The 14,682-nt window shown below is 36.8% G+C and overlaps 2 protein-coding genes across 6 annotated transcripts; one reads left to right on the top strand and one right to left on the bottom strand.

Annotated features, from left to right (window-relative positions):
- Positions 1-242: 242 nt before the first annotated feature.
- Positions 243-11,026, bottom strand: LOC115956852 (fatty acyl-CoA reductase 2-like). The gene is made up of 9 exons (XM_031075129.1): positions 10,453-11,026; positions 9,651-9,852; positions 9,446-9,544; positions 9,133-9,343; positions 8,787-8,948; positions 8,409-8,432; positions 3,003-3,114; positions 2,354-2,750; positions 243-470 (listed from the first exon to the last, which is right to left on the bottom strand). The coding sequence occupies exons 1-9, from the start codon at positions 10,585-10,587 to the stop codon at positions 307-309; spliced, it is 1,506 nt and encodes a 501-aa protein (XP_030930989.1). The 5' UTR covers positions 10,588-11,026; the 3' UTR covers positions 243-306.
- LOC115954542 (cell division control protein 6 homolog B-like) lies at positions 3,460-7,661 on the top strand. Of its 5 annotated transcripts, none has more exons than XM_031072418.1 (8): positions 3,476-3,898; positions 4,092-4,195; positions 4,431-4,505; positions 4,580-4,689; positions 4,787-4,893; positions 5,024-5,083; positions 5,615-5,688; positions 5,775-5,973. In XM_031072418.1, exons 2-8 carry the CDS (start codon positions 4,154-4,156, stop codon positions 5,889-5,891), a joined length of 585 nt encoding a protein of 194 aa, XP_030928278.1. In that variant the 5' UTR covers positions 3,476-3,898; positions 4,092-4,153; the 3' UTR covers positions 5,892-5,973. The 5 variants fall into 5 exon arrangements, with proteins under 5 accessions (XP_030928277.1, XP_030928276.1, XP_030928278.1 ...); XM_031072419.1 differs by lacking the exon at positions 5,775-5,973 and adding an exon at positions 6,131-6,495 and having other exon boundaries at positions 3,480-3,898; XM_031072420.1 differs by lacking the exon at positions 5,775-5,973 and adding an exon at positions 7,569-7,661 and having other exon boundaries at positions 3,484-3,898.
- Positions 11,027-14,682: the final 3,656 nt, after the last annotated feature.

Here is a 14,682-nt window from a genome sequence, read left to right as displayed (position 1 = left end):
AAAAAACCCGTGTTGACATGGTACAAAACATTAGATTTCAACAGTAAAAGTGACTGCAATTGCAAGCATCTTTACACCCCCAAGTACTCTTCCATCCAAAGACAAGAGGAATTATTCCCCAATACACATTGGGACAGATAGTATGCGTTACATAGTCCTCCATGGATATTATTGAAGTACTAAAAGCATAAATGCAACGACATGATAGCCTCCCCTCCTTTTTCTTTTTTCTTCGTAAGTCTTAGATACGGTTCTTTTTTATTTATTGATTACAGCAAGGGGACACCACTAACAAAAGCATAGTTATTATGATGCCAGTCTTTCCTTCATGACATGCCTTCTTAAACCTGGAATGTGAACGTCCACGATGTAATGCTCCCAATTTATGCCCCGTACATCAAATCCAAAGTCCCTCATTTCTTCTAAGGACATATCTTCCATCAATTTCTGGGTATTACGATTGTCAAACCAGGCAGCAGATCATAGCTCAACAAATTAGTAACAGAGGAGCTGCAAAAATGTCAAGGCTTAATTAAAAACATTAGCGAATTAAGCAGAAAGAGAATTTTGAGCAAACATAAAGGTGATGTATGGTTCATCATGTTATGGATTGAAAAACCACGTTGGACTTGTTAAGAGTACTACAAGCTTTAATTAATTTTACCCTGATTCAAGATAAATATCTAACAATCAATTCTACATTTGATTTGCCCTCTCCTTTCTCACTCCTCACTCTTTTCTTCCTCCATCCGCTTCTCTCCCTCACTCAAACGAGCTGGGGCACCCTACCTACTGTGCTTGAGAGACCACCTTCAAAGCCGTTTCTAGAGCTTCTGTCAATGGCACTATGGTAGCAACTCATCTCCCAGAACGAACCTCCAGCTCGACCATATTTCCTATATATGTTGTCATTAACATTGTTCTTGCTACCAGTGTTACTAGCAGTGGCATTAGGGCTAGTATTGTCATTTGCCAATGAGGTCAATTGCTTTGGGAGCACCTCGTCGTTGATCAGAAAAAATCAACTATGGCTGAGAATCAAAATTAAGCTGCGGTGAACATGGACAACAAAACGAAAGATGCGGGCTTCTTTTAGAATCTCTGAGGAGAATTCTGATCATGGGTCTTGGTAACAAAATTTGTGCTTAATATTATAATGAGTTTTCTGGGTTTGATTTGTTTGTTTCTAGGTTTGATATCTGTGGCAAAGAGAATGAAATGGGTTGAGAGAAAGAATGAAAATTTAATATTTCAATAAAATAGGGTATGAAATAGAGAACAATCGAGGTGTGATGAAAAATGGGTAGTTAAAATATAAAAAGTAAATTCTTATTCTAAAATATAGAGAAAAGTTTGCACAAACTTATCTTTGCCAGCGATGCTCGAAGACGAATCGGCTCTTTCCATCCTTGGAGGTGGAATAGTTGAATAGTTGGTTAATAATTAACCTATTCTAGTTTGGGCTCCCGCTTCTGGCTCTTCGTGGGGATTCACATATGATTCTCAGCATAGAAAAGATACCCCACTACCCGTATAAAGCGTACATCTCTGCTCAGGGAGTAGGTCAAAGCTTTTTATAAGAAAAGTAAAAAGCTGGAATCCGAGAAGACAAGACCCCCTAAGAGACTTCTACTGTTCAAGCTATCTCATCAAGTAATTAAGTAGTCGGGGATGGGTAGATAACCCAAGGGCCGCTTTTAAAGGATTGACGAAATCCGTACCCGTAGGCCCCAACAAAGCCTTCCCTCGGCTCGGTATCCCGTTTCTTGAAGTCAATGAGCCTCCTCCCTCGAGTGGTCTTGTAGCTTGATAAGGTTTAAGAATTCCTCCATTGAAAACGAGAGGAATTCCTGAACTTGGATCTAAAGGGGTTCGGGTCGTTGTCCTCAGCGCTAGCTTCCGGGGAAGTGGCAACCATTACGAGAGGTGGATTTTTCTTTTTTTGAAAGATCTAGGGAAGGTTTTCAAAGGCGATCAAAAGATGTTCGGGACACCTCTATTTGTGTGGTCCGTTCTAGTGACAGCATTCCCACTTTTATTATCACTTCCGGTACTGGCAGGGGCAATTACCATGTTATTAACCGATCGAAACTTTCTGTCTCTTCAACAGCTATTATCCAAGGCACTCTTGTAGGCACTTCCTATAAGCAACTCTTAGGCCAATCTACGTATGGTTGAGAATTGGACCCCTTATCTAAGCATTAACCCCAAAAGGACGAATATTGTGGTGTTCTAACAACGGCAGATCAAACAAGAATTTGATGAAAGAGAGAGTGAGAGACAATTGTGTTGTGTCATGAGAGAGAGAGAGAGAGAGAGAGAGAGAGAGGATTTCAAAGTCAGATATACTACCGTCCCCCATAGAATGCATATGGCCAATATAACTGAGCCATGTGAAGAATAAGCTCCGCTTTCTTCTTGGATTTCATTTCCAGCTGACCTTGCAGCTTAGTGTCTAAAACGGTTGCATCCATTAGTGCACTTCTTTGAGCTAATTCATCAGATATGTAAGAGGAAAAACTGTCCATTGAGCTAAAATACTTAAATTCAGTGATGTGGATGTTCTTTCCTTTTGAGTCCATCAACGGAGAACTAGTGAAGTGGTCGTAACAAAACTTGACTAAATCCTTAAACGTAATCAGGTTTACAGAAGATGACCCAACATGGTAGACATTTAAGCCTGGTTTCGCAGCAATTCCATGTTTTGCTATGGCTGCTATGGACGTGTTGACAACCATGTCAGTAGGAACCTACAAGCATTCAACTCTTGGTGAAATAGAAATTAAAATGTTAAAAACATTTCAAATTTTTCTATATGTCATTTACAACTTAATATTGTAGTAAATTTGATTGGAAAATATCAATAATATAATATATTTGATAACACATCAATTTGTAAAAGTTATATGATGAATTTTGTAGTATCCATAGCATCATTCAAATAAAAAGTATACCTTATGTCAATTGAAATTTGTGAGGAAGTAAAAAAAATAGCTACGCACCATGTCTATAATTGTTTTTGAGTCCCCAATAAATCCTGTGAGTTGGCCTATAGCCGCGTTTTTGGTGGCTAAAGCCGTTTTGTAGCCGCGTTTTTGGAAAACGCGGCTACAGCTATTCCTTTGAGCCGCGTTTGTTTTGAACGCGGCTTAAAGGAAAGGCTGGAGCCGCGTTTTTGGAAAACGTGGCTCCGAGCCGCATTTTTGGACGAATCAGGCCGCGTTTAGCTGCCTAGGACTGAAGCTGCGTTTTTAAAAAACGCGGCTTCAGTCTCGTCCGAGAAATTTTTTTTTTTTTTTTTAATTATTGGTTGAGCTGCGTTTAAAAAACGCAGCATCAAAAATGCTTTACAAGTCTGGAGTTGCGTTTAAAACGCAGCTTAGACATTTATCCTGAGCTGCGTTTAAAAAACGCAGCTTCTACATGTTTGGAGCTGCGTTTCTTTAAACGCAGCTCAACCAACAGTATAAATAACAAAAAAAAAAAGAAAAAAAAAATCCCTCATCCAAACACAAATATACCCGAACTTCAGATCGACCGCTCTCACCGATCGCACACACTCCTCCCCTCACCGATCGTACAAAAATCTCACCGATCGCACACACTCCTCCCCTCACCGATCGCACACACTCCCGTCACCGATCGCTAACAACTCTCACAGATCCCCTCACCGATCGCACACACTCCAGTCCTCTCCTTCGCTTCGTCTCTCTACACGCTCGCTCTCTCCCTCCGCCACTCTCTCTACCGCTTCCGCCTCCTCCGCAACCACTGCTTGGTGGTGCCGGTGATAAGTGTAGGCAGTTTGACGTGGGGTGGCAATGGGAAGACACCAATGGTCGAGTTCATTGCTCGCTTCTTAGCTGACTCTGGAATCCCACCTCTCATTCTCACTAGGGTACGCTACAGATACCATTCTATTTCTTTCTTTTTTTTTTTTCTGTGTTTTGAAATTTGGGTATATGGGTGTTTATAAATTTTCCATCTTTCATTGCTGTTTTTTTTTTTTTTTTTTTTTTTTCGGTTTTGAAATTTGGGTATGATGGGTGTTTATAAATTTCCATGTTTCATTTGTGTTTATACGTGTGTAGAGCAAGAGAAGGCTGGGAGTTTATACGTGTGTGGGTGTCCGGGGACCGGGAAATCTTTGTCGATGGAGAAAGTGAAACAACTCTTGTTTCATTGGGCTAATGAGGTATAACCCATTTCCTTTATTTCTTTATTTTGAAATGTAAATTCAGATCATTTACGTTTGTTATTAATTGCATGATCTATTTAATAGTCGTGTGTCTTATTTAAATCATTTGATGACTCGTGTGATAAAAGCACTCGCGGATAATCATCTAATTGTCAAGTAATAGTCCAAAACTCTGTCAAAAAAAAAAAAATGTAATCAGGTTGTAATATGGTGTTTTTGTTGCTTTTGCCAGGCGAGGCATCAGCAACCGAATGTGTTAACCATAAATTGTACTTCACTGGCAAAAACGTCAGATATTTTTGGCAAGGTATTGATTAAATGGTGTAGCTTGCTATTGACTATTGAATAACAAATTTGCTTAATGGGTATTTGGCTTTGCAGATATTGGGTGAAAGCCAACTGCGAAAGAAAGTTAATGGTGTTACCTCTCCCTTGCAACATTTGCAGAACTTGTACTCTCAAAAGCCCCAGCCATCTGGCATGAAGATGATGTAAGATATGGAATTTCAATGTAGGAGTGGTGTTCACTTTGTTGCTTATTCACAAATGTGTGGTTGGTTTTATTCATGTGGTGTTCACTTTTAATAGGCTGATAATTGCTGATGAGTTGGACTATTTGATTACTAAAGACCGGGCCGTTCTTCATGATCTTTTCATGCTTACAACATTCCCCTTCTCCAGATGTATATTGATAGGTACAATTCCTAGTAAATGTATTATTAGTATTTTGACAAGATTGTTCTGCCTTTCACAAGATTAATCAGATTTCATTTTCCATGACTTGAATGCGTAAGTAAACTTCTCATATCATCTTTGCTTTTGCAGGAATAGCTAATGCCATAGACCTAGCAGATCGTTTTCTTCCAAAACTTCAGTCATTAAATTGTGAGTTTCGTACTTGCTTTCAATTTTTGTTTAGGCTAAGTTGTACTTGCTTTCATTTAGTTTTATCTAAGACTCAGAAAACTTCTTTTGTTTGGTTTGAGCAATTTAGTGATGGTCTTTTATTATTATTATTATTTTTTCCAGAACTAGCCTTTATTCCTTCATATAACTTCAGAGACTTCTGAATATTTTGACAACCTTGGCTGCCCCTTGGTCATACCATTTCATTATAACTGGGTTGACGAAAATCTTTTACTAATTTTAATGCAACTTACTGATCAGTTATCTTAAAAACTCTAATTTTCATTTCATTGATCTTCATGTCTTGCCCTAGTCTTTCCTGGGGCAATTGTTCACTGTTAATGCTTATAGTTCTTGATAATAGGCTGGCCGTGGCCTGTACTAGGCCTCCAATCCTCCACCAAAATATTGGCTACAAATATGAATTGCGTAATAAGAGACGTCAGCTTTCCTAAAGTTCTGAAATAGAACTAATTTGCAATTCCTTCAACTACTCTTTTTTTGTGCCAGGCAAACCTACGGTGGTAACTTTTCGGGCCTACTCTAAAGATCAAATCCTCAAGATACTTCATGAGAGGCTAATGGTAAGTTCTATGCTTCAGTTATACCTCCCGGCAAGCAAGTGGTATTCACTTATAATTTTAATTTTGTGTTTTCATTTGCATCACAGTTTGAGGAACTCAATTGTAAATTTAACCATGTACAAGGAAATGGAAGGAATTATCATTTTGAGAAATATTCTGAGGTTCTCTTATTACACCTTTTACAGTTTTACTTTGAACATTAGGAACCACAACATACAGGCCCTTGACAACTTTTCTGGTTTCTTGAGTAATAGCGGCAAAACACTATATATGTATTTATTCTCTCTCATATAGGTTGATCAAATTGCTCAACATTTCAACATTTGATGTGAATTTATAATTTTAAACATTATCATTGGGACCAAATTTTATTTTTTCTAGGTCAAAGTAGATGACAAGGTTTTATCCTTGATACCCTCTCTCTCTCTCTTTGTGGTCCTAGGTTCATTTATTTTCTTGGCAAGTGCAATGTGAAGTTCTTTTTGGAAGAAAATATCAGATTTGTAATGATCTTTAGTCTTATATGGTCTAATTAATCATTGACTAAGACAAGTATATCTTCATAAGTAATCACAGTCAATTTTCTTGGCATGTGTTTATGAAGTTCTATTAGGAAGAAAACATCAATTATGTAATGATGTATAATCTCCTAAGTAATTATTGGCTAGAGCAGGTATAAATTCCTAAGTAAGCACAACTTTTCTACGCCATGAATGCTATGCCACTGCCTTATTTCTTTTACTTTCTTCCTTGAATGTAATGTCACTGCCTAATTTCTTCTACCTCCTTCAAAGACCTTGACTCGCTCTCTCTCTCTCTCTCTCTCTCTCTCTCTCTCTCTCTCTCTCTCTATTATATGTATAAATACACATGTATGTATGTATATAACTATGTATACATAGACATGGTTGTGTGTGTGTGCTTGTGTGGGTGGTGTAAGTGTAAGCCTTTATTAGATAAGTTTTGTGGATTGGACTCGAAAGAAAAGCAACATAAAGTTTCATGTTTCTAATTCGTATGGTTGTTGGAGATTGTCAAACCAGCTTTTGTTTGGAAGCTCCATTTAGCTAAACTCCATAAGATCTTTATGGATTCTCACTGTAAGCCATGTAGCTGAAACGTCACCATTTGGAACAATATCTCTTCTTCATTTGTCTTAATCTTCCAAAGGGGAACAATGGTTGGTGGGTTGCTTGCTGGAGTTTGTTACATGCCATTAATGGGAGTTTTCATTGAAGTGAAGCAAACCTATAAAGTAAAAACCATTACAACGTGTTGGTGTTATATATGTTAGTCGTAGGCGGTGTCTAACCTAAAATTCCTCCAACTTATGACACTCTGTACTCTAGTACATAGTTTGGAAACAAGACGGCAAGGGCATTTTTATGATTTTGGAAGAAAAATGATCTTAAATGAAAAACATTCAGGAGGCATTTTGAGAAATTATTCTCAAGAGATTGATTCAGCCAATGCTGACTTTTTTTCGTCTTCTAAGCATATTACATGGACTGATTGATTGGTGTAACCAAATCTTAATTTCAAAGTTTTAGATTTAATTTTTTTTTTAGGCAGCTTCATATTCTTAAGGACATAATAACATTTAGGCAAGCTTTTGGTTCATTTTTTTCAAGACCCTATGTGTGCGTGTAAACAGTTCTTGTACCTATTTGTTGAATTTTTTTCACTGAGGCTGTACGCTGAAGAAATACACTTGAAAGAAATACACTTGGTAAAGGCCTTAAAAGAAATACAGTTGAACCTATTTAGATAGCTTTGTTTTGACTATTTAATTAACATTTTGTGGTGATTATGAAGTATATAACTATGTATAACTATTTAATTAAGAGTGTCACTATTACAAGTCTCAATTTGCTACGCAGTAATTCTGCAACCGCTTGGAGAGAAAGGAATTGCAATAATTGGTGGTGACACAATCAGGGGTTTCACGAGTTCTGACTAGGTGTTTGTCTGTTAGCTTGCAATTTTTAACCTCCATGTATCTGTTTCTCTTAAGATACTTGGCATGACAAATCGCAAGTGTTTTTATCATTCCATTCCTTCAGAATTTTGACTACGAATATTCTCAATAAAGAATTGAGGTAGCCCTGACATTCCTCTTACCATAAAGCCTTGATGTTCATATTCGTATTATGAGTTATCACTTGGCTGAAATCAGGTGATGTTGGGGTCTTTATGAAACTTTTTTTCTAGAAATTGCATATTTTGGTCACTTTGACATGCTTCTCTGCATAGTGACACATCATTGTGATCTATATAGGCTCTATCCCTATTTCAAGAGTTGTTATAGAACTTGTGATTCTTGGGATGTAATAAGTTGTGATATTGTGATTCTTGGGATGTTTATGGAATAGCAGGGATTTGTGTGTATAGCAGGAAGTTTAGAGAGCAGGACTTATGTGTGTATAGCCGCGTTTCTGAAAAACGCGGCTATAGGTTAAGCTTAAGCTGCGTTCAAAACGCAGCTGTAGATTGTTATTCAGGTGCTTCACACAACCTATAGCTGGGTTTTCAAAAACGCGGCTATAGATCCAAAGCCTTAGCTGCGTTCATAACCGCAGCTCAAAGCTGTCCTGGAGCCGCGTTTCCAAAAACGCAGCTATTGGCCAAATCCTATAGCCGCGGCTTCAAAAAACGCGGCTATAGGCTTTGAGCTGCGGACTTTAGGCCGCGTTTATAAACGCGGCCATAGGAAACGCAGCTATATGATCACTGGATCTAGCATTCTAATTTGTTCGCATATAAGAAAAGATAATAAGTATATTTACATTAAAATTTTAAATTATCAATTTTATCTGATGTCAATTTATATAAATTTCTTTAAATAAAACAAAAACATGATATAATCATTGATTTATATGATGTCTTATCATTTCCTTTTCTTTTCATTTTAATTTTTAAAATGTATCTATAGCCTTCACTGTACTTAATTTTTAAAAATCTACACAGCTCTAGGAAATGTATCTATAGGATTCACATTCCATCTCCGCTGCTTCCATTTCATTCTCTGCTCTCTTTTCTCCCACAAAACTTAAAACACATTGTATATATGTTGTGACTTGTGAAGCTTCAAAGGGCACCTGTTTCCTTGTATCCATCCAAGGCAAGGCTCTTTATAGGTACTCTCAACGATAGTAGGGCGAATGATGACTACTGGAATATTTCCTCTCTGGCTATTTACTAGCATCTCACCCATGGCCTTCGTGAACACGTAAGTGTCTTGCCATCTGAAGGTTTTTGCCCTGTTAAAGTGAGACAAGTTATTAGGATTAACCTAGCCAAAACCTAAAGTTTCAACATATGCATGTTGACATATCCAACCTTACAGGAAAAGTAGAAAACTAATCTTTACTTCTGATGAAAGGTTTGAGTCGAATAATTTTCTACTTTCAATTTGCATTTCTAATTTAAAGAACATTTTTATACCTTTGAAGACCCAATTCTTTCATCTTTTGAGCAACATCATTTTCATGCGCAGATAATTTCAAATCTGAAACCAAGTCTATTTCAGCAATAATATCCAGTACTGGGATAGATACCGGTGGGGTTTTTGAGGTGGCACTTCTCTCTGCTATTGTCTGTCCCGTGTGGAAAGGTTTTTCCATAATTAATCCTTGTCTCTCCCCATTGACATATGCTGTGTAACAAAAGTAAAACTTAAAAAAATAAAAATAAAAATAAAATTGTTTTGATAATGTATATATTTAGCTTTAATTAGAGTTCAAGTTTTTTTGCATACCGGTTGATATATGCAAGAAAAGGTCATGTTTCTTGCACCTCTTTGCAAAACCTAAGAGCCGAGAAGGTCCTCTTGTGTTTGTGTTGAGAGCAACATCATCCTATATGATAACTATATTTAAGATTCAATTTTACGAGAACACCTAGAATACAAAGGCTAAAACCACGTTATTTTATATATGTATGTTCAAGTGAAATGGAGAAAAACATTTCATCAAAAGTTGTATTGGCGGCTGAATTTATGATCACATCAACTTTTTTTGCGATCTCATTAGCTGTACAGGGATCCATCCCTAGATTGGATTCACAAACATTCCCAACTACTGGGACCAGCTTCCTTATCATGAAATCCTTAAAGGATTCCCCATACATTTGTTCCAAGCACTTGAAAGGTTCTGAGTCTAAAATCTAATCATGATAATTGAATCTCTGAGACTATGAACAAATATCTAAAATGTTATTTTTTTAGACAAATTTCATTTTAAACCATATAGTTTAGGAGTAGTTCAAATTAAATTCTATAGTTTTAAAATTACGTACCGAATTAAACCCTTAGAGGTAACAAATTAAACTCTAAAATCAAATAGGTGTAACACCATTAACGGTAGGGGAAAAAAGTGAGATATAGAGGATGAGGGAGAGAGAGAGAGAGAGAGATACAGTGATAATGAAGGATTTTTTATTTTTTATTTTTGAGAGGAGATCATGAAGATTAGTGATAAACTACAAGAAACCCTGAGATGATCTATGGAAGCAGCTAGGAAACAATATTGTCTTCTTTTTTCTTTTCTTTTTTCTCTCTAATGTTTAGTTAACAATTACACCAATTTTGACTCTAGGTTAATTTGTTATCGAAAGTTCAGGATTTAATTTGGCACTTTTAAAATTATAGATTTAAATTTGGACTACTGCTAAATTAGAGGGTTTAAAATGAAGTCTATCATTTTTTCTTAAAAAAAAATTCAGAAAATTTACACATACAAAAAGTAACTTATTTAGGTTACATACTTCAATTTTGAGTCTGTCAATTGCAGCTTTCTTATCCTTTGCCTTAATCAAGAGAAAGATTTTCCCCACGTCAGGCACTGTGCGTAATATCTTCTCAATAAAAGCTGCACCATTGAATATATATTCACAAATCATGTTAGATAAATTAAGAAGATCTATTAATCGTTGGCCACAATTTCTGAGTTCAACAATCTAGGTATCCAGACTTATCTGTGGGAGTTAATCAGAAATTTTCTCGAGGGGCTTTAGAATAAAATGATTGAGGCACAAGTAGTCTGCATGCAACCGTTATGCCAATCTTATTTAGAATGGATGGCTAATGCATTGAATAGGGTTCTATGATTGGCCAATGACCACTGGATGCTGAAGATATCTTTGGGGTGATCTCGTAGTTCCTATAAGGTGTAAATAATTGGGGACTCCATTAATATTCCATTCAAAAAAGAGAAAGTTCAAAACAATTGAAATTTTTTTGGAGATTGGATGCAATTACTAGTTCATGATTTGGCATTAAAAAAAATGAAAAATTCACTCTTGATTCTATGAGAAGTTTCATGAAAGCCTTTCATTTGCTTCTTTGAAAGTTTCATTTAATTATCAATAAATTTTATATAAATGAGAGGATTAAAAACATTTTGTGAGATGATCCCACTAAAGTGCATATTCACATGGATATCATCCACACATAATGTTTTGATTTATGATTTCAATTATTTTGTATTTCAGCAGTAGTAAGTATATTTTTCCACAAAGCTAAGGTCTAAAATATGGAAGAAATAAGTGTTTTGTAAGGAGAAATTGATCCAATTTGAAGTTGTAAATGCCTATACCAATCTATCATATGTAGAACAAAAATTCTAACTCATTGTGATTAAACTTCCTATTAATCTAGAAGTTCTTTTCATATGCATGGTGACAAAGACAAAACTTGAAATTAATAATGGGCAAAGAAAGATTGAGAACACGGTGAACACCCTTCTACCATATTGGTTCAAATAGAATAGCTATATATACAGCATGGTAAAACAAACCCCTTCTGAGGAACATATCAAAAGAGAATTGGATTTGGATCTGTTTTCATTATTCAAATCAATGAATTAAATTAAATAGTTATATGAGTAAAAGAATATAATGAATTATATATTCCCTGTAAAATTCTTAAGTCTTATCTTCTATGTAAATGAATTATACATTACATATTGGATGAATCAAAGATTATCAAAATTTTCTAATCAATTTGCCTCCGAATCAATTCGTGCAAGAGGGTCAAAATACTTTGAGTTCTTGCATCTTTTGTAAACATGATCAGTACGATATGTATCATACATTATAATAAGTCAAATGTCCATAATAATAAATATAATATGACTTGATAAATATTATAACCAATAAAATTGATCACTTTATGTTTGTTGGGGACAGAAATTAAGAGCTTTTAGTTTTTTAAATGCTAAAAATGATACCTCTAAGTTTGTTAGAGTAAAAAAAAGATCACTTAACTTCATGGATTAAGAACTCTCATGAGCTAAAGTTTAGGGAACAATAATACATTTTGATCAGGAAAAATATTTCCTTTTAATTAAAACTATCATAAAAAAACAAATTAATTTACTAAAATTATTATTAACTGCATTCAATATAAAAAAAAGGTTGGCCTAATTTGAACGGGATTTTTTTATTATAGAGAACGGGATATGACTAATAGCTAATAGTCTAACACTTTTGCCTATTATATATTACTTGTCGCAAAGCATAATATGCAGCCTGGGGAAAACTGGGGCCTAATTGGGAGGGACCGTATCAGATCACTTCAGTGGCAGGAATAGGTGCATACTATTTGAAGGATCTAGATGAAAAAACTGTACTCCACCCTTAGAATGTAAACAATCTAAAGAGGTATTATTATTAATAAAAATAGTCCTATTTAGTTTTCCTTTAATTTATTCCGATCATATATCATGTGTTCCCTCATCTATTGAAGTATTAAACAGAAATTAAGTTATGTCAAGTTTCTCGGACCAAAAATTTAGTGGAAATTAATACCCCTTGCACTGGATTATGATCAAATTTGTAAGTCAAAGTAAAATCCATAAGCATCACTTGAAGCATTTTGAGGTATCCTGGACTTGCTTGTTATTTAAACGTTTTAATATTTTCTCAGAGTTGGAAACTTATTAGAATTGATAAATTAAGATCGTGTCTTGATAGTGCTGTGGATTCGATAGTCATGATTTACTCGGATTCTCAGTTAAAATATATAAAACTATCTTTTTCCCTCATATCAGTAAACTTCATTCTTCTATGGCATATTGTTATGTATGAACAAAGAACAGACCAAGTGAAAATTGCATAAATAAAAGATAAAATAATAATAACACATGTAAATTTGGAAAGATGAAATCTACATCTCATTAAAACTTGTCATAAAAAGAAAAAAGTGAATTTCATTACATTGACAGCAACTACCCTATGTAAAAATAAAGAGTTATGGTTTTAACTTTATTTGGAGCTTGCCCTTGGAGGCTTTATCAGCTGCCTCAGGAGGAACAACTTTCTCTTTCTCCTTAGGGACTTCTCCAGTAGGTATGGTGGTTAAAGCTAGAGCCTACTCGAAACTTTGAGAAGCTGCCCCATCCTGAGGAACCTCTGTAGCCTTGTTCGAAGAGGTATCTTTAGGAACTTCAGGCTCTTTGGACTGCTCCGACAGATTGGGAGTAAGAGGATCCTGAGTCTGGGCTTCCTCGGTGGTGGCAGCAATTATAGAGACTGCCTCCCCTTGGTTGGGAGGAAGGTTTGAAGCTTGTATGGCTTGGGGGAAAAAGATGCTTTCTGGCCTTCTCAGCTCAGAAGAAGCCTCAACCCTAGCTCGGTTGAGAGCTTCCTCCCAAGTCTGAGCACAGTAGGCACGACATACGATAGGGACCTCTGCCCGGAGGGTATCCTCGGTCTCGGTTACACCAATGTTGTAGCCATGTTGTTTAGCCTCTTCCCTCGCATTCTCGGCCTCTACTTTTTCTTTCTCTGCCTTGGCCTTTGCTTTTTCAGCCTGATCTTTGAGCCTTTGGACTTCTTCCAGTTGTTTCTTGCGAGCTGCCATTTGTTCCCTAGAAGTACTCAATTGATTAATGGTCTCGCGCATGCGCTTCCTCTAGTCCTCGGCTTGCCTTTGCGTGCCCTCCAGGGCCAAGTCAGCACTCCGGTAGGCATGCTCCTCATCGGCCAGCTTTCTCTTCAATTCAGCATTGCTTTATTCAACAATGGTGAGTGTTTGCACAGCTGCTATCCGTCTTTTTTTTTCGTCTTCCAGTTGCTGATAGCATGAATTGGTTATCTCCTTAAGCCTGAAAGTGGCTTGGACAGCCTAAAAGTGGCCAGCCTAAAAGTACCATAACAAATAAAAAGTATATATATATATATATATAATAATTATAAGTTGAAAAAAAAGGGGTAACATCATACCATACCCAAATATCTTTTACAATTGAGGAAGACCTTATTCTTCCTGATATTCCGTAACTCGGACATATCTTTTGGAAGTAACAAAGCCTTCTCCACGGCCGAAGCAACGTGGCACCCAATGCCCTCGTTGAAGTCCCTGAATGATGCATCATCTCTCAAGGGCTCACTGCCGAGTATGGGTGCTGGTAGCTAAGCCTGTGACTCTGGAGGCTGAGTGTCCACTCTCTCCATGCCTCGTTGTGACACGTGGCTAACTTTTTGCTGCTTCGCAACTCGCTGAGCCTCGTCTTCACGAGTTGGACGAGATCTTCCGGTCTCCACCACGTCTTTACCTTTCTGCTTTCTCTTCCTCTTTAGATCAGCAGGTTCGAGTCTAGAGGGCAGAGATGGCTGAGAAGGAAGGAGAGGAGATTTGGGAGGAGGAGGAAGTTTAGGTTGAGTAGACTTCCCCTGTGCACCTCTTCTAGGTTGATCTTCTATCAATTCCATCAAACTCTTCTGAGGCTTCCTCTGGATGCCCATTTCTCTGATATGCTCTCAGGAGATTAAGGTTGGTTGAATACTTCAAATTCGTCCAAGGAGTCTGTTAGGTCCACAATCCCCTCTGAACCTTCTTCTTCTTCTTCTTCTTTTCTTTCTTCCCCTTCCTCAAGAATGAGTTGGGATGAGGATGCTCCTATTGAAGGAGTGACCACAAAGAGTGGTTGAGTACGGGGAGTACCTTTAGGAATTGGAACACCCTCTGGAATAACGAACCCTTGGTAGGAAACA

This window comes from Quercus lobata, chromosome 8 (genome assembly GCF_001633185.2).
Source record: "Quercus lobata isolate SW786 chromosome 8, ValleyOak3.0 Primary Assembly, whole genome shotgun sequence".
Classification (NCBI taxonomy): Eukaryota; Viridiplantae; Streptophyta; class Magnoliopsida; order Fagales; family Fagaceae; genus Quercus; species Quercus lobata.
Note: the sequence above shows the minus strand (reverse complement) of the source record. Positions and strands in the feature narration are given on the sequence as shown.

Coding starts and splice junctions, on each gene's coding strand:
- LOC115954542 (XM_031072416.1), top strand. CDS start 4,154: ATGGAGAAAGTGAAACAACTCTTGTTTCATTGGGCTAATGAG. Junction 4,506..4,579: donor CGTCAGATATTTTTGGCAAG/GTATTGATTAAA, acceptor TTGGCTTTGCAG/ATATTGGGTGAAAGCCAACT. Junction 4,690..4,786: donor CCATCTGGCATGAAGATGAT/GTAAGATATGGA, acceptor CACTTTTAATAG/GCTGATAATTGCTGATGAGT.
- LOC115956852 (XM_031075129.1), bottom strand. CDS start 10,587: ATGATTTGTGAATATATATTCAATGGTGCAGCTTTTATTGAGAAGATA. Junction 9,344..9,445: donor TTTCTTGCATATATCAACCG/GTATGCAAAAAA, acceptor TTTGTTACACAG/CATATGTCAATGGGGAGAGA. Junction 8,949..9,132: donor AAAGAATTGGGTCTTCAAAG/GTATAAAAATGT, acceptor TCACTTTAACAG/GGCAAAAACCTTCAGATGGC.